We start from the raw sequence: 19,337 nt of genomic DNA, 5'->3' as shown, positions 1-19,337 counted from the left end.
TCTGAGCGGTAGCAAATCCAAGGCACAAGAGCTTATCGAATCTGACACAAATGCAAACATTTAATGCCTGTGGTTGATCTGTTATTTCCTAGGTGCAATAGCTGGCCTGCATGGTTCCATTTCCTTTTTTACAAAATATGCAAATGCTTACTTTGTTATTCAGACCTATACATTATGTAAAAGTAACACACAAACTGCTTAGAATGCAAATTTTCTTTGGTTTACTCATCAAAGTAGCAAATAACAAAATAGCAAAAATCTTATCAGTTAAATAAAAAAGTGACATTCTTTATTTACCTATCAAACGTTTATCAAACATTGAAATGCATTCATTTTCACTCTCATGTCAGGTAGAAATATCCATTCTTCTCTTTTGCTCCTGATCCCCTAAATTGTTTTGATGGCGTCTTCTCAAAACGGTTGCTTTATTTATCTTGGTACTAGTTACTTTTTGTTGTTCCAATATCAAGAGCAATCCATTCTTTCACTTTTACATTTGAAATGGATATAAAAATGAAGATTCCATCAGTACGTGTTCTAGATAAGATGAAAGTGAAGCTCTCAGCAAGTATTTCAAGGCAATGACACACCAATATGTTATGGGGAAATATCACATTTTGGGGAAGTATCACTCTTGGTACTAAAATAAAAACAATAAACTCGATACCAGAAGCATATTCTTACATTAGACATTATTCATAATGCCAAGTACAGCCTGTTTCTACAACATAGACTGCAGAGCAGTTTTTTTTTATTTTTCTGAGTTTCACTTGACTGCCTCAAATCTTGAGTGTCTTCAGACTAAGTTAAGACTTAATTCCGGAATGCCGATGACAAAATCCTTAATGAAGGTTGACTTGAAAATGGAATTGCTGCAAAAGAAGCAATGGCAGCAAGAGAAAGGTTTTGGCTTTTTAAAAGAGGTACATATCCACAGTAAGGAATACAAGTAAATCAAAATACACAACTCTGTACATATCAGAAATATTCACTGTGCCACTGACACACCAATCACCCTAAACAAGATGTCTTGAGGTTTTGAGTCATTGCATTTCTCTTAGTATAACTCCATGTTTACATTATGCATGGATACATCTTTCCCATGCTCTGTAACTGTTAAGAAGCGTCTAACTAGAATTTTTTTTTTTTTGCAACCTGCTTTTCTTCAAATAAACAAGCCTCATAAAACATGACCATTCGTGTCTGACAATCAAATTGGGCAGTCTTTCTGGAAAAGGCATAATCGTTAAAAATTCTTTTTTTCCTTCATAAATCAGCAGTGCTCCATCTTCAAACAAATTACGAGCAGTCACCATCTCAATTCACAAGCTCATATGTTCTCTTCATCCAACATTTTGTTGATACCATCACAAAGTTTCTGCAAGTGGGGTTTAAAATTTCCAAAGGGATTATACAAGGCAGCCAAAAAATCACAATCTGAAAAGTGATCAAAGACATTATTAATCCGTCCGTGTGACTTAGCGGTGAGGTGACGCTGAATGATGTGGTGGAGTAGCTCTCTGCATTCATTCAGCAGCCTGGACAACACATTCCGGTCAAAAGTATAATCCACCTGATGGAAGCTGACCACCGTCATAGCGAGTTGGTGGACTTTCTTCTTAAATTTCTCCATCAGTGCGAGCTCATCTTGATTGAACTGATTATTTCTGTAAAGAATGGCCAGCTTGATGACTGTTTTGATGAGGTTTTTAATGATCTTCTCTGCCTCCTTCTTGTTTTGGGTGTACTCCTTGGTCACTCTGTACAGCTCATCCAGCACTTCACTGCTGGTGTCATCTATTAAGGTGGTCGCAATGGATTTGGACACCATTTTACCCAATATCTTCTTCTGTGCCTGAACAGCCAGGTTTTTGGAATTGAAGACATCTGTGGCCACTAAAAAAACAAGGGGAAAAGGGTCAGTACTGATCAGCAAGTGAAGCATTTTTTTTAAGATTTATTTATTTACTTCTGCATACAGAACTGGGGTACAGGCCAGAGGTGCAGTGGCAGTGAGAGGATTCAACAGAGACAGAGTGGGGAGCAGAACAGGCAGATAGACAAAGTACATTGCTTAGGAGAGCAGCGGGCCGGCCTGGAGAGGTCTACCACACCATGTGGGTCACCTCTGGGGCGGGGATCGAACTCATGCTGAAGTGGCTTTAGCTTCTTAGTGCTGTGCTTCAACCTCCTGCACCACCAGGGAGGGCCCAAGTGAAGCAAATTTAAAAACAGGTACTAAGGAGTTCTGTTCTCATTTTCTCATTGTGTAGCTTGTCTCCCATCTATTGCCATTAGCTTCTGTTTAGTAAACAACTAAAAGAATGTCTCCTGTGTATCTGGGCCTTAGGTTATTATATGTGAAATTCACTAGGTTAACATGCATGATATTTATGGTCTTTGGCGATACAAGTGTTTTATTTTGTTGTCTTGTACTCAATACTTTATTTAGAAGCTAAAGGTGATGAGCTTTTTAAATAATAGCCATTCTTGATGACAAAACTAGTACATCTCACAAGTCAGTGAGTTTGTGTGCAATTTTCCCCTAGCTTAATTTGATAAGAAATACATCACAAATAAAAACTCAACTACACAACTGTTCTCTTGATAACAATCTCCAAGAACAATTTAAAGAAACCCATTTATTTAGTCAGTTGTTTGTTATTTTATTTATTTATTTTTTTGCATAGAAGAACAGGACTGTAAGCATGAGGTGCAGAGGGTGAGAGGACTTCAGAGACAGTGGGGAGCAGAATAGGCAAATTTCCTGAAATACAGTCCTGAGTGGATGGGGGGGGGGGACACAAGACATGAGAGGTCTGTTGAGCCAAATATGAGTTAGCTCTGTGACCAGGGATCGAACTCAGGCCTTAGAGGTGAGTGTACTGAGACTTAATCCAAGAAACCCACTTAAATGTAAGCATGGATTTTGACAACAAGATGATGATTACCCAGGAGGTGCTCATATGAACCCAGAAGCAGCTGTTCTCTCTAACATGCCAGTGTATGAGACTAGATCTGGATGTCGGACAGCAGTCATTCAGTAATGTAAGGCAAAAGGGTTAGAAATACAGATTTTTAGGAATGATTTAGTGATAGCATCAGTGATATAAAGCTATTTTAGGGTGTTCAGCATCATCAGAAAGCAATAAAGCAGGTGCTCCCAAATCCAGGCTGGGGGGAAGTACAAGAGTGATTCACTCAATGAAGAACCACTATGTAGATATGAAATTGGGCCAAGAAGAGCCAAATTAGATGTGAGATTTGGGTCAGAGTAACTCAGGGTACATAGTAGAGGCAGCTACAATGTGGTTTTTAGTGACCAGAATGTTATTCCTAAATGCATAGGGTCATACCACCTAAGGAGAAGTCTTGATAGAACGTGACTTGGTCCCCTCGCAATGTCCATATTTAAACTTGTGAAACATGAATTGAAACTGCATTATGAGAACTGAAATATATTTGAAGAAAAGAAAAGGAAAGTGAAAAGGCATGAGAAACAGCCAATTTTATAAAGAGGATTTCCAAACTCTTTGTTTTCATCACTGAAGCAATAATCCAACAGTCTATTCCTATCCATCAGTCTCATTTGCAAAACAAAGTGTGTCTATGGATTAAATCACACCAAGGAGTTTGCATCAAAAGAAATGCGGATGTGTAGTCTGTGTTACCATAGGAAGAGCAGGTACCATTTTTTCATTACAGAATATATGATGCAGACCTCAACAAATAAATCTGCTTTTATGTAGGCAGGAATACCCTCAAATTTTCAGAAACACAGCAAACCAGGCTATCAGGAAATTACTGATACAGTTGAAAGGTTATTACTTTTTTTTTAATCTATTAGAATATGGCACAGTGTACAGCATTCCAACTGGACCCCACTGCAACATCTATTAGAAGGACATACTCTACTTGGGAAATAGTTGAAATCATGGGAAGAGGGGATCGAAAGATTTCTTTGTGCCCCTTTATCTAAGATTAGACTTGCAAATTGGTACCCCTATAAGCTACTTCTCTGGTGGAATCTAAATGCCACATTTAATTTCAAACACAAAGACAAAACAAAACTCTATGGTGCTGCACGTTAACTTCCCACAAGAGAAATCATAAAAGACCAAGTTCCTGTCCTATTTATTGGTAACCAAGTCTGAACGGGGACAGAGAAGTTGATCTTTGAGACTTTCACATTTATTTTCCCCAAGGAAGTTCACCCCCCAGCTCGAAAAACACAGCAGGAACCTCATACATAAATGCTGTTCTTCCCCCTCTAGAGGGAAGACACTCACGCAGTGAATTTCTTTTCTAGTGAAGGCTGCTTTGGAGTCAGCTGGGGGTTTGTGGCGGAGAGCTGAATGCCAGGATGGTGTGGTCTGTGTTCATGAAATAGGACTTCTTTTTCTTACAAATTAGCAGCTAGCTCTACGCTATTCCTGCTCAGACTCATCTGTCAATTCCACATCCTCAGACTCATCTGTCGGATCCACATCCTTTACAGAGATCCCTTGAAGGCCTGTTAAGTGTCAGAGCTAGTCTCAGACAAAACTTTTTTCCCTCATTCTATGCTCACCCCTGGGTGATCTAATCCTGTCCTGCAGCTTCAGACCCCACCCATGTGCCAACAACTCCCACGATTATAATTCAACTCTGACCTCTTTTCCAAACTCATTTGGCAAATGCATTCGAGGTTTCTCTTGGCTATTTGCAGACATCTCATATGCATCATGGTCCTAACTGAACCCTAGATTTCTTCTGGCCCCAAGTGCTCCTCCTGCATTCTTCACTGACTTAGTCAATAGCATCCCTTTCATTCATTGCCTCTCCCCTACCCAATCCACTTCCAAGTACTCTGCATTCTACCTTCCCCCAATTTTCTACACCCCATTCCTCCTCCACCTCCATCTCTATGGTGAGCAGTCTTTTCCAAGTCCCACCTGCTTAGCAAAGTTTTTAAAAATGTAAATTAGAAAATGAGGCTTGTCTGAAATTCTTTGCTAATCATCACACTCTTTTGTTCCTGAAATCCTCATTATTTGCCTAAGTGTTTTCTTGTCTCTCTCTCCTTAGGAGGATCTAATCTCTTTCAGAACAGAGACTATGTATGTTCCTTGTTAACTCTGCCATCCCCAGAGCCTAGCAAGGTGCCTGATACACACCAGGACAGATGTGTAAATTACCTCTCCTTTCTTTTCACTGTGCTGAAATACTTATCTATGAAAACATACTGGCTTGTGCAATAAGAGTTTTTAAACACATTTATGGGTGTTTCTGTTTGCTTTAAAAGCTTAAGAAAATCATGTTTGCTTTACCTAACTCAGTGTGTAGTTTGCTTCTCTTTCCATGTGTGCTTGATGGTTGGTTCTCTCATTTTCATCCATCAGCTCTTTTAAAGAGAAAGATTTGTTGGGCACAAAAAGAAACATTGTGTGATAATAGTACAAATGATGATCCTAATAGCATGATGCAGTGGTTCTGATTTAAGCTACAGTGGAAGATTAAACTCATGCCCACCTCCACTCTGGCTGATCTATGCTTAAATGTCTAACAGATGGATGGACTTAAAAAGTCTTTCCTGGGAAGCAACTAGGAGACATTCTCAAAAAAGAAAGTGTTGAAAGTACTGACTCAATGATTTACCTATTAAGATGAATTCACATGTGTCTGAAAATATACATGTGTGTTGCTGACAATGAAAAATGATGTCATGTATCAAAACATACAAAGGATTACCACAGTGTTAGAACAATTTTGATTGCTTTATAGAAATAGGAATAAATGCTATTGTGCACTAACTTATTGCCCTCCCTCTCTGTCTCTCAATCTCCTTTCTTGATTTACTCAAACACTCCATTTCTGCAATATTCAGGCAATTCTACTTTTAGCATCAACAATTATAATGTGAAGATCAACATCGATAGCAAAAAAATATATAGGAACCCCTGTCTATGCCAAAATAACTTGCTCAGCGGGCCAAAAATAAACCCTGAGTTTTAATGGCATTCTTAAATAGCTTTAGTGTTCCGAATTTAACAAAAATTTCCCATACCGTTAGCCCAACTACAAAATGTAATGCTAACACAGCGAAGGCCACAAGTTTCTTTCACTACAACCTTACCATTAAATATATCATTTCTTCACCCATCAAATTTGTTGTACTTGGAACTTTTAAACGGCGCCTACAGGGGCACACATATGTCCTTTGCTAATTCTTGCCTAGTTAAAATTTGATCCAGTGGACCCAGTGTTAGGAGGGATGGAAAAGAAAACAATTTGGAGGGCATGTCTGGCAGTTGTGGTCTATTAATAAAATTCTTTAAATAAATATATAAAACTTAGCTCTTTTAGCATCTGAGTAACTCCAAATGTAGATGGAAAGGAGTAAAAAGGTAGTGTCAGGAATGAGAAAGTGACCATCACCTACCATAAACACTGCCATAAGAAAATGACATACTGAGAAATGAGTTCTGTACATCGGCATTTGGAAGAGCTCTGGGTGGAGAATAAGAAAAGGTAAGCAGTTGTCAAATGGGTGGTAACATCAGCATATACAGTCAAAAATTCCCAAAGTGGGAAATTCAACAGGGTAAAAAAGAAATAATAAAGAAAGGAAGGGTGGGAGGGTGGTGAGAGGGAGGACAGGAAGACAGGGAGGGATGGAGAAGCACAGAAGCGGGGCTGCCCCCAGGAAGGTCAGAAGCAATGACCATGGCAGTGAACTGGAGGCATTCCAAAGAGAAGACAAGGGCCAGCACCTAGGGCATGGTGATGGAGACTCTGACACAAAAGAATATGATCCTGAGAGAATCTATACTTCTGGGGTGTTTAACCTGGTATTGAGAGCAAATCTTGGTGTGCTTGCATCCTGACCCAAGAGGTTCAAAAATGAATGGTATGCAACATTACCGTACCCACAAAAAACTACCTCATCCTGACTGTGTTTCCTACCATCTCCAGAAAGGCACAAGCTTATTTTGAAAGCAAACACAGGTGACACATGTCATGGAAAATGGTAACTGACATGGGCCAAAAAGCATTAGGTGGCTTTTCAGTAGAGTACTCGGACTTGCGCAGCACCAGGTCAAGATACCTTTTATTCTTCTTCATTTTCACTGTTCTTCACTAAGCCATTGGGCGATTCTAGAAGTCATATAAAACTGACAGCACTGCAGATAGCTCTCATCCATAGAGATACACAAAAAATATGTCTGGTGGAGAAGCAACTGATCCCTCGAGTCCCCTTGTGTTGGCCGTGTTTGTCTTAATCGAGAGTCTCCTTTGAACAGACAATAAAGCATTTCCTGATTCCTCATGAATTAATAAGTTATGTAAAATTGCTGACAAGACCACTTAGTGTTTATATCAGTCATGAGATTATCTTCTTAAAAACATTTCTTTTAAACACATATTCATCTTTTAAAAAATCAAACTCTTTAAAGCTTTAAAAAATAAAGTTGCAATATAAGCCTGCGGTATGCTAGTGGAAATAGTACACATTTCCTGTGGTCACTATCCCCTCAGGATTCTGGACAAGAAAGGTGGACACATGAAATCCAAAGATTCACTATACACGGGTTCCTGTCAAACGATCAGGGCTATCATTGGACCCAGTTTCCCTAATTTAGACAAAAATAATGATCCCCAACTCTTGGAGTTGTCCCACAGATAAATGGGCATGGATCACATAGCAGAGAACTCATCGTAAGCCTCACACAGAACTGCCTTCATCTCAATTTGTGTAAAGAATCACGCAAATTGAACTATAAATGCATTCTGAGTACTGACACATTTGGTCAAAATTAATCGACTCCTTCTGGAAGCAATATGGAGTTGAGAAAAAGCAAAATGCCAGATGGTTGTGTGAAAACAGACCTCACAAGGTTCAGCTGGTTTATGTTCTTTTCCATGATGACATTCTAAAAAATCTAGCATCTATTAGAACTTTATGAGGGAAGTCCTCTTTGTTTAAGGTACTAAATCTCTTGGTAGCGATAACTTCAGTACGATCCTGTCTTTGATAGGCAGTTGTATTTTGTTCAGAGGAAATTGGCCCACACAGAACTGATATCAAATCCTACCGCAGAAAGTCAAGAAGAACGGTGTCAGCAAACACGCAACATGTGGAATAGGGAAGACAGGATGAGCCAAAATTAAATTCAAATGAAAACCCACAAGGCCAACGAGATCACTCCAAGGAGTCACAGCATGTCTGATAGTTTCTGAAGCTTCCCAGAGAACCACAGACTCAGAGGGAGGGCAAGCAGGCCGTCAAGGCAAACAGTATGGATGGAACAGAAGGCTGTGATGCTTGGTTTTCTCATTTGCTAAGTGGGGCATCATTTCATGCTGCTATGGCTTAATTACAAAAACTGAGCATCCTAGCCTTGTGCCAGGCTGGAGACACACTGCACACTTAGTTTTTCTCCCTTATTTGAAATCACTTGACATGAAGGAGCAGGGATTCAAAGCCAATATTTGCACATGGCATGATCTTTTGATTCATTTCTCCATAAGCCCTTATTTTTCCAAATGTGCAGACAGGAGAAACTACACCGTAAAGAAAACACTGAAGTTGTCCCTGTGTGAGCTCAGGCTGTTTTATTGCTTTAATTCTGCAATCATTCCATCAATACCTAGAGTGCAAGTGGGTGTCCTTAGTCTTGTCGCTTTAGTCTTGTGATGCTTGTGACACTGAAAATTCATTTCCGGAGCTTAACTCCTTTAAGTTCATTAGACACCATCTATGCTCTTTGTCAATTTGCTGCAGCAACCAAATGATGCTGTGTTTGCTTTGTGTGTGATGTACACTGCAAGATATCCCTGCTGTCTCAACAATCACTAACAGGAGAATCAGACGGAAGTTTGATAATAGTTCCATGAATTGGGCCCCACAGAATGAATCTCATAAATATCAGGACAGAGGTTACAGAAAGGGAAATGCATCCTGTGACTCCCGTGTCAGAGAGAGAAGTTTAATGGAATACTCATTCCATTGAGTATTCTCCCCCAATTTCTTTATCTATCCATCTGTCGTCAGGCAGATGGTTTCCTGACTTGGTCGCTGTGGATAAGGCTCACTACAGGGAATAGGGGTGTGGCAGGAGGTGACAAGGAAAGGAACAGAGGAGGTCACTGGCAGGGGAGGACTGGTGGAGGTGAGCAAAGCACATGCATGAATGAGGTGTGAAACTGTACCCCCAAGTAGAGGTGAAAACAGCTGTCAAGTTAAGATTAACATTTGAAAAATAAAATAAATAATAAGATTTAGGAAGCTGACTGTCAGCCACATATTGCTGACTTCTACCATGTTAGCCCCAGAACTGCCCAGAATTCAGTCTCTTCTTGAAGCTTCACAACCACCCAGGGGAGATTGACATTATCTCCACATTACACATAAGGTAATGGATGCCCAGAGACATCAAGACTACGGAGTCAGTTAGAGAAAGAAATGAAACTGAACTCAGATATGATCCCCTCCACGTTGTTCTCTTAAGAATTATAATGTATTATACGAACTTAAAAACAACAACAAAAACCCTTTCCCTTGAAGGTATGGAAAGACCTGGTAATATTCAGCTAAGTAAAGTGAGAGGAGAGAGGAGAGAGGAGAGAGGGGAGAGGAGAGAGGGGAGAGGAGAGAGGAGAGAGGAGAGAGAGAAGTCTACCTGGTGGAAGGAAATGGATTCCACAAGTTTGACTAGAAATAACTGATATGTTCATAGGAAACCCTGTGCAATTTCGAAACATTTTAAAATTTCATTAACTAAAAACAAGTAATATGCTTTCACTGTAAACCGATACAATGAAAAGCTTCCTTCTCAGCTTTGCCACCCACCCCTGGCCCCCAGAGGCAATGACCATTCTTAAAGCTCTGATTTCCTTTCACAGTCAGCTATGTTCCTGCAGACATAAGCAAAGAAATGGATACTGAAGAGAGAGAAGAAGTCTAAAAGGTTTGTAGCTTCTAAGAAATACCACTTTTGGGTGATCACTGTGCAGATTCCATGCAAGACTCTGACATCACTTGATAAGACCTCGGAAAACCACGGTTGTTATTTTTGTCTGTTCCCCAAAATACAAGAGCTGCAAGAGTCCTGTGGTGAGAAGGTAGTGAGTGTGAAACGCAGGTCTTTGCTTAACAGGAGCAAGTAATTACTATGTTTGGAGGCACCACAGACTTTATCATCCAAATGGGATAGCTTTGAAAAGGGCACTATCAGTAATTACACCGTGACAATAGATGTGCGGCCAGCCCCCAGAAGTGTGAGTAGTCACTAAACATTACTCAAGTACTTATGCACTAAAGACGCCTAAGACGAACTAAGAAAGGGTCAGAAGGACAGAGTACCAACTACTTAGAACCTGAGAAATTTATCGGGATCCTCTAAGAGCACTAGCAAGCTTTTCCTCCAAATTACATTTCAAATAAACAGCAACAATCTAGTTCTTCAAGAAGTTCAGAGAGGGAAAAATTCTCTCTTGTCAAATAAGCTTCCCTGGGAAACAGAACTCTCAAATCTCTGTTGAGAGGGGCAAAATGCATTAAAAATATGAAAGCTGGCCCTCCCTGGTGGCACAGAAGGTAAAAGCACAGCACTAAGAAGCTAAAGCCACTTCAGCATAAGTTCAATCCCCACCCTGGAGGTGATCCACATGGTGGGCAGACCTCTCCAGCCCTGCCCACTGCTCCCCTCAGCAGTGTACTTTGTCAGCCAGCCTGTTCTGCTCCCTACTCCGTCACTGGTGAATCCTCTCATCACCCCCTGCACCTCTGGCCTGTACCCCAGTTCTGTATGCAGAAATAAATAAATCTTTACAAAATATATCTGAAAGGTTTTGAGGATTAAGGCAGTAAATGCATAGCTTTCTTTTGTTTCCCCAAGTACTGCAAACTAATTTCACAGAGCACCCATTAACAAATTTGTAGGCTAAGGTCAGTGAAAATTGTTGGCTAACAAATTGTCTTGGGTTCTTTTGAAGCCTCTGGAATGGACTCACAATTATCTCATGCAAACAGAGGGCAAAACAGGCCGTCAGGCAGGGCCAGGTGTGAACATACAGCAAATATTCAGGGAAGCCCCCCATGCTGCTCCAGCAGTCAAGAGAGCAGAGCCACCTGTACAGACTTTAAAGGTCAGAACTGGCCCTGTTCTGTGAGAGGCTAGGCAAAAACCTGCTGTCTGCAGGAGAAGTCTAGTCTTTCAAGCCTTACTGATGACCAAGGAACCGGATAAAGAAGATTTGAATAGCAGCGCCCAGCCTTTGCATGTCCAGAGTTCATTCTTTAGAAATCAGGGAAGTGACTAAATCCTGGCATTTGCTCTCCTCTGCACACAGATAGCATCAACATATCATTAGGTCAAAATAACTTAGGACCGGAAGCCCCCTGGTCAAGAATAATTACATTTTTAATATCAATGACTCACTGTTCCTATCTATATAAACTGCACTCAAATGTGTCATTATTGGAACAGTTCCCACAGAGAAAACTCTGTTGGACTACTTCGGGGTTCAAATCCTCCCTTGGATTGTCTAATAAACTCTTGTGTATCGTTCACACTTTCATTTCAGTCAACACAGGCAATATGATGACTAAGAACAGAGTTTAGAATCACACTCTCTGGGTCAAAAGTCCCGCTCTGTTACTTGGTGCCTATGTCCCTTCCTTTGGCAAATTACCTGCCCTTTCTATGCCTCAGTTTCTTCACTGGCAAAAGAGGTTACTTATGAGGATTACATGAGAATAATCTGTATAAATGACTTAGAACTGTGGCGGATTAAAAAAAAATAGGTTCATTTATGCAAACTATTGTTATTATTATTGTAATTAAATTTGACAATAGACTTTGCCCCTGAGGACAGTGTGAATAGATTATGAATGTATCTTAATCTGTTCCTCTCAAATAATTTTCACCAAAATAATAGATATGTTTGTGCACAAAATCCAGAGAAAACACTTTCAGGGTAAAGGTTATTATACTAAAACTTCAAGGGATGTTAATAACGCACCCAAGAGACTAGAAAAGCCTCTAGAACATAATACTTTAACCAAAATTTGCACAGGGCTTAACCTTATCAATAGATCCCATGTTAGTTTCAAATTAAATTAAAAGCACCCACAGTCATTTACACAAAACTCACTTAAGTGAACTATTCTTTTTCTTTATAAATCAAAGGAATCCTTCCTTATTTGTTAGGTTGGCTTAGGACACATTATGCTATTTTTACACTTTTCAATTAAGCTGGGTTTATTTACATATTTTCCTGAGGACTTGAAGCCTTTCTACTGTTGATATAATCTAAACTTCCACCAGAATGTAGAGGAAAATCCTCTAAAGAATTTCCATGATTCTCAACATTTTTCCACCCTCAAGTCCTCCAGCCTGCCAGAGGCCCAGCTCCTGATGAATATTTATATAAGCTCATGTGCTCAGAAAGGCAGCAACAGATTTTAACATCCAGCACATCCAGTAGATAATGAACCAGCCTCTGACCTCCACGGTCTCACCCTGGTCTCATCAGGTTGTTCCCAGTCTCAGAAGGACAATCAGACAACAAAACCACAGCTGACATTTAAGCGGCACGCCACAGTCTGCAAAATAGTTTCACTCTAATCTTTTCACAGGCTTTTTCTGGCTTGGTCCTTTCATTATTTGATCCTGAGGGAGCTAGAGGAGAGACCTAAGGTTCAGAAGGACCAAGGACATGTCATCAGTGGCAGAGCTGAGGGACACTGTTTCCTACTATCATGGAGTTATCAGCAGCATGCCTGAATTTCAAGCTTCTTTAAGGGCTGCAAGGCATCCCAAAAGTACAGGGGAGAAGGAGAGATGGGAAGGGGTGAGAATAGGGTGTAGAGGGGAGAGTCCAGTGGACTATGGGTATTCTCATGATGGCAGACCACACCTAAGGGGAGCAATCCTATGTTGTCAAAATATTAACAAAGATACAAAGCAATGGAACTTCACTAATAATAATAAAAAAATCTACAAGATCTATTTATACTAGCCAGTGATTCTGTGCATAGTTGGATACTACTGAGTTCATCCAACCTATACTATTGCCATGGGTTGTTTAACAATATTTAGGTCAACAATGAACTTCATGTATGCTAGTAGTCCGACAGGTTATACAACATGACCTAGGTGTGTAGTAGGTATATCATTAGATCGGGGTAATTACCCTCTATGACATTCACGCACAGATGGAATTGCCTAATAGTGTGTGTCTCAGAACTTGTCCCATCACTCAGTGGTGCATGACTGTCCAGTACGTGGTCATTGTATAAGAGAACTTAAGATAGTGTTCCCTGTGGATGAATTTCCCATAGTGTTGCTAAGCCAGTTACAGAATCCTTCTTCTCAGAGCTTGTCCGCTCCCCAAGATAAAGTGACTCCCAGAATCAAGTAAGAGAGGAGTGCAGGTCTCCCACATCAAAGAACATTTTTATTTATTTTTTTGCTAAAGAAAAGCTATGTATCGGGCCCTCCCTGGTGGCACAAGAGATTAAAGCACAGCACTACGAAGCTAGCCACAGCCACTTCACAAGTTTGATGCCCGCCAGAGAGGTGGCATGGCGTGGCAGACATCTCCTGACCTGCCTGCTGCTCCCCTCAGCAGTGTACTTCGTCGATCTGCCGGTTCTGCACCCTGCTCTGTCTGATGAATCCTCTCACCGCCCTTGCACCTCTGGCCTATACCTCATTTCTGCATACACAAATAAATAAATATTTAGGGGAAAAAATTAAAGCTATGTATCTACCCTTATCCTCTCACTCCATCCCTTCCTGAAAAAGTACTGTTCATCTTTAACATAAAAGCTTCCAAGAAGCTTTTCCAAAGCCAATGATGGAATAATCTCTAAATGTAATGGACAGAATAAATTTCTTCTAATGTGCTTTTCTGCCTTCTGGAAGAGCTCAGTTCCTATCTTATTTTACTTGCTTATGATTCTTGACAGCTATTGTACTATGTGTATTCATCTCTATTCTCTTCAATGTATTTTAACATATGCCCTCCAGCTAAATGGCATGAACTAAATAAACCTTAATGCTCTAACCTGCCTCCATGGACTCCATCAATACCTTTTACAGCAACTGATGAAAATACATCAGGAAATCAATGCAATTCCATCTATTAAGAGTTTAACGGATGAATGTACTTGTACTCCAAGGACAGAACCATCCCTACATGCAGGATCTAAAGTCCTTCCTGTTTTAAAGCAGAGGCATCTCTATAAAAAGATAAACTTTTTTTTTTTTTTTTTGTCTACAGCTTTCCTCCCCTTCCCTTTGCCAAAACATACAGAATAACCAGCCACTTTTGTTTAGAGAAGTGACCATATTTAGCTAACTCAATCCCTACAGCAAATGTTCTGGAATCTTCCATGAAAATATCCCAAGCCCATTTGTAGAATATTTTAGGGGCAGCAACCTCTTGGCCTCAGCTTGGGCATCTCTCCAGTGTGCATTTTGGCATTACCTCCCAACATTCTTGTCAAAACCCTTCCCCGATAACAGTACTAAAGAATTAAGTAAGCTGAGTGTTTCACAGCCATTTGAAGTCCTATGATGAGTCCGTTGAAGGAGAGCAATGGTGAGATGGGATTTGCTTGGTCTTAAAGTGAACAATCTCATTCCAAGTCTCAAAATACATGTTCTGAAAATCTAGGATTAAGTCCCCTGAAACCCCAAGGTTTAGAGAAGCAGCAGTGCTTGCCAGTGGGGGGAGGAGGGGAGGTAGGCCTCAGCAGCACACTTAGTTTCTGTATGAAATGATTTCTGCTACAGTTCCTTAGCTTTCCCCCTGTCCCCCCAGATTCCCAAGGTCGGGTAACCCCACCAACTCTGTTGAGATCTGAATGCCTTAAAAAAGATGAGAAGGGCCTCCCTGGTGGTGCAGTGGGTTAGAGCGCAGCACTGCAAGCTAGCCGCAGCTGCTTCAGTACGAGTTCCATCCCTGGCCCCAGAAGTGACCCACATGGCGCGGCAGACCTCTCCCGACCCACCCACTATTCCCTTTAACAGCATACTTCATCAGTCTGCCTGTTCTGCTCCCCATTCTGCCTCTGGTGAGTCCTCTCACCACCCCTGACCTCTGGCTTGTACCCCAGTTCTGAAAAAATAAATCTTTAAAAAACAAACAAAAAAAATAAGCTGGAAACACCTTTATTTGCCTGTACAGTGCTGTACTATCTTTAGAGTTAGTGATGTAAGCTAAAAATTGAGAAAATTAACCTAAAAATATTTTTTCCTTATTTTCTTTCACTCATCATACAAGCTGACCAAAACAGGTCCATATCGGCACATGACAACAAAGATTTTGAGATAAAGGGTGGCTGTCCCGTCTAGAAGGAGACTACACTTTCCAGTTGACCCTAGCACTCCCTGGTCACTTTCAGGCATTTCCCCGAGTGATTCCTCCCTGACAGAAATAAACATGACAGAATTTCAGAGCTAACCCACAGAATTCCTACTGGTGCATTAGGAATTAGAAATTCTGCCCAGCAGTATACCTGTGTGTCAGAACCCAACCATCAGGTTTTAGAAATTACTTAAATAGTTCTTATATATATATAGCCAGTGAGATTCTAAGGAGGCTTCGCTGGGTGAAGTGGTGGAAAGTTAACACTAATAATGATTTGTTTTCATTACACTTGTTATTTAGTCACAGCCTTCAGGAAGCTACATCCGGCTACCAAAAATCTCCCTCTTATTCTAGAAGATGTGTTAAATGGGTCACAGAGAGGTGATAAATTTGCTAAGTTTATAAAGATTTTGGGAGAAAGCTGAATTTGGAATTTTTCATATCAATTTGGAGAGCTACAGGATAAAGAAATTTATAACAGAAAAGATGTCCTCCAGTCATTCATTTATTCTTCATGTCATGCCATATATTTTTATTGAGCATCTACTTTGGGCTGGAAAAAACACCTGCTCTCAAGAAGCATAGATTCCAGGAGACACATTGTGATGAAACAAACAAATGTGTATAACTATTTGAATACTGGTAGAGAGTACAAGAAAAATAAGGTATGCTTGCATGTGTGTTTATTGGGGAGAGATATAAAGGGGTTTGGAGAGGAGAGATATACTATTTTATCCAGGGGAGTTGGGGAAGGCCTTTCTGAAAAGCTGACATTTGAGCAGAGATGTGAAGGAAGCAAGAAGGAAACTTCTGTTGGGAAGCCCCATCCATCACTCTGTAGTCCTTTCCAAATATTGCTTCTTCTGTGAAGCTTTCATTGAATTAATCAGTCATTAATGTTTTAGTCTGTTTCTAACTCTATTTGAATGTTTATTTGTTTCCATCTTTTCTGAAAGCAAAATCCTTGAGAATAGTTGATCAAATAATCTTGAAAATGTATCTGCTGGATTAAAAAAATCCAAGTAACGGGAGGGAAATGCAAGGGACTATGGTGGTGGCACAGGGGTGATATGGTGATGGGAAACCCGTGGGGATTACAATTGAGATGAAAAAAAAAAATGTGCAAAATGATGTAAAAATAAACTTTTTAATAAAATAAAAAAAAAATCCAAGTAACTTTGAGGTGGGGGGAGCAGGAAGATAGGGAAGAATGGGGAATGACTACTGTGTTTTGTAAGACACAGGCAAAATAAGAGACTATAAATAAGTTATATTACTACTAATTAGATATCACTGCTTTTATCCTCTTATCCAAGAAGGGAGATTCCAATGTAATGTCTGGGGAAAACTGTTTCGTAAACGAGTCTTTTTCTAACTAAGAAAACAACCTCTGCAGTAACAATGAGATAATTTCAGTTTTAGAAAAGGTGTTGCTTTTTTAAGATAAAAAGGCATTTTTTAATAATAATTATTAAGCAACCAGAAATGGAAAAACTTATAATACTACCTTTCTTTGCTGACTTACTAAGAAAGAAAAATTGAAGGTTATGTTAGGATGCAATGAGAAATCTTAAGTTTTATATGTTGCCCTTACTGAAACTGGATAACTTAAAATGATATTTTCAATGAAAAAAATAAAGACAAACAATGGAGTTTTAACTATGATCCTTTGACACTAATGCACACACTTGGTATCTTAAACTCATTTTTCAGTTACAGAAAATAACTAAAAAGCCCATCACAGGCCTTCTCTTGTAAAAACTAAAACACATTTCCCTAACTATATTAACTGCTGTCTTGGAGATGGATTACTTCCCTAATGTTAGATATTTCGGTAAAATAAACTTTGGCAAATAACATAACCAATCAATCTTACAACTAGTTGCCAAAAAACAACAAAATAAATCACTTCTCTAAAATGCCTTGGCAACCCTCACCTCTGGGAAGCGTTGTCTACCCATGTTTGTTCATTCAGGGCTCCAAGGGACGGGCCCAGTTCCACCCCCACCACCTCTCTCACTGGCCTTGGAGACCACAGGGAGAAACAGGCCCTGAGGTTAATGCAGGGTCAACACTGACCCATGAACAGTGTTGGTCATTGGCTCCCTGGCCGGAAGGTGCATTAAGTTGGGTTTATCTAAAGGAAAAAAACAGCAATTCTTTCATTTAAAACTGAGCGTAGATGGCCCTCCCTGGTGGCACAGTGGGTTAAAGCGCAGCACTGCAAGTGAACCCCAGCCGCCTCAGTGTGAGTTCGATTACCAGCCCTGGAACTGACCCAAATGGTGCGGCAGACCTCTTCTGCCATGTCCGCTGCTCCCCTCAGCAGTGTACTTTGTCAAACTGCCTGTTCTGCTCCCCATTCTGTCTCTGGTGAATCCCCTCACTGCCCCTACACCTCTGGCCTGTACCCCTCTTCCATCTGTATCAATAAATAAATCTTTAAAAAAATTATAAAACAGAGCATAGAGTCTTCGGGCTGGTAACACTTTGGGCTTCGAGCCCATACGAAGTGCAGATAAAATTCATGCAATATAAGAGTAACTTCCGTAAGCACCTCACAAGTATACAACTCAGTGCACTTAATCATATTCACAATGCTGGGTACCCATCACTACTCTCATTCCAGAACATTTTCATTACTCCCCCCCAAAATGGAGTCTCATAATGCTTTCTATATAGTTTCAGTACTATGTTTTTAAAGAAATATGTACATTCGGGAACACTGACACCAAAATTCATATTCACCAGCTTAAGAAAAATCTGATTTCTGTATCAGTATGGGGGTAGACATAAGGGACACCAGGAGGGAGAGACAGTTTCTTTCCAACTCACCCCTGACCACATGGCTACAGGAACCAGGAATTAACCAGCAAATGAATTTGGCTCCTTTGTTCAAAGAGACCAGGGGTTCAAACCACTCTGAATCACCCTTTGGGGAGCTTTGGGTAGAGTTTCCAGTAGTGGTTCCAAAGGACTCACAGCCTTCCATTCCCCTAGTTGAGCGAGGCTTCCCTACAAATATCATAATCATAAAAATCACTATAAAATACTTTTAAGTCATAAAAAAACAATTCAAAATGGGAAAAGAATTCCAAGCCCAATACTACTTGTGTCTCCCCAGATAGTTACCTGCCTAAGGCGTCCAAGTCTACCCGTGTGGTTAGAAGAAAGTGAGTCACTATAAAGTGGCTGCAAATACAGTCACTCTCCTTAGATGAGGCCAAGAGTAGCAAGGGCTGGTATTTCTGCGGTGCTGCTGAAGATGATTCAATGCTATGCCTAGAGACTCCTAAATCCAGTTACTGTATCTCCATTTCCGGTCCCAGCACCATCCCGGGGAAGCAAGTTCCTGGCCCTTCCTTCCAGAGCCTGCGGACAATGCCATCCATCCCAACAGCCAGCGAGAACCCTGGCTGAACCTCTCTAACCCAGATGTGACATTCTCTCTCTCTCTCTTTTTTTTTTCTTTTTTGTGCACATCTGGTATCTCTTCCAGACTGAAAATTCTTCTGGGATGCAAACAAATCTTGCATGTCACATGTTCTCTGAAGGTTGGTGTCCATTTACACATGATCAGATTCCTGGGGTCTGCCTGACATGACCTCCCGGGGGAGGTCTTCTTACTTTTCATCTTTATTAAATTTTATCAAAACAGCACTGGTTTACAACATCTTATCAGTTTCTATACAAGTATAGAGTTATATATCGACATGAGTACTGTCATCCACCCATTCAATAGTCTCCCTTTTTAAGTGAACTGAAACATGAACCTGATGACAGGTTCAGGGGTAAATACCTGCATCTCTTTGCTCTTTCTGAAAGTTGGGGGTATTATAAAGCATTGAATCTAATTATTTCTGAGAAACAACTTCTATGCGCTAAGGAAGTACTATCCTATTCAGGGGAGGAAAGTAGGTACCCAGCAGGCTGGAAAATAGGGAGAGATGCCTAGACTGTGTTTCTGGGGTACA

The 19,337-nt window shown here is 40.4% G+C and overlaps 1 protein-coding gene across 1 annotated transcript in view; it reads right to left on the bottom strand.

Annotated features, from left to right (window-relative positions):
• Nucleotides 1-292: 292 nt before the first annotated feature.
• Nucleotides 293-19,337, bottom strand: part of TNFAIP8 (tumor necrosis factor, alpha-induced protein 8) — a 36,150-nt gene continuing 17,105 nt past the window's right edge. The window contains exon 2 of the mRNA XM_012727814.1: nt 293-1,896. Within this exon, the coding sequence (XP_012583268.1) occupies nt 1,331-1,896 (566 nt within the window). The 3' untranslated portion in view covers nt 293-1,330. The remainder of the gene's footprint in view (nt 1,897-19,337) is intronic.

Source organism: Condylura cristata, unplaced genomic scaffold, assembly GCF_000260355.1.
Source record: "Condylura cristata isolate star-nosed mole 26May11 unplaced genomic scaffold, ConCri1.0 scaffold00021, whole genome shotgun sequence".
NCBI lineage: Eukaryota > Metazoa > Chordata > Mammalia > Eulipotyphla > Talpidae > Condylura > Condylura cristata.
This window is presented reverse-complemented; position numbering and strand designations above follow the sequence as displayed.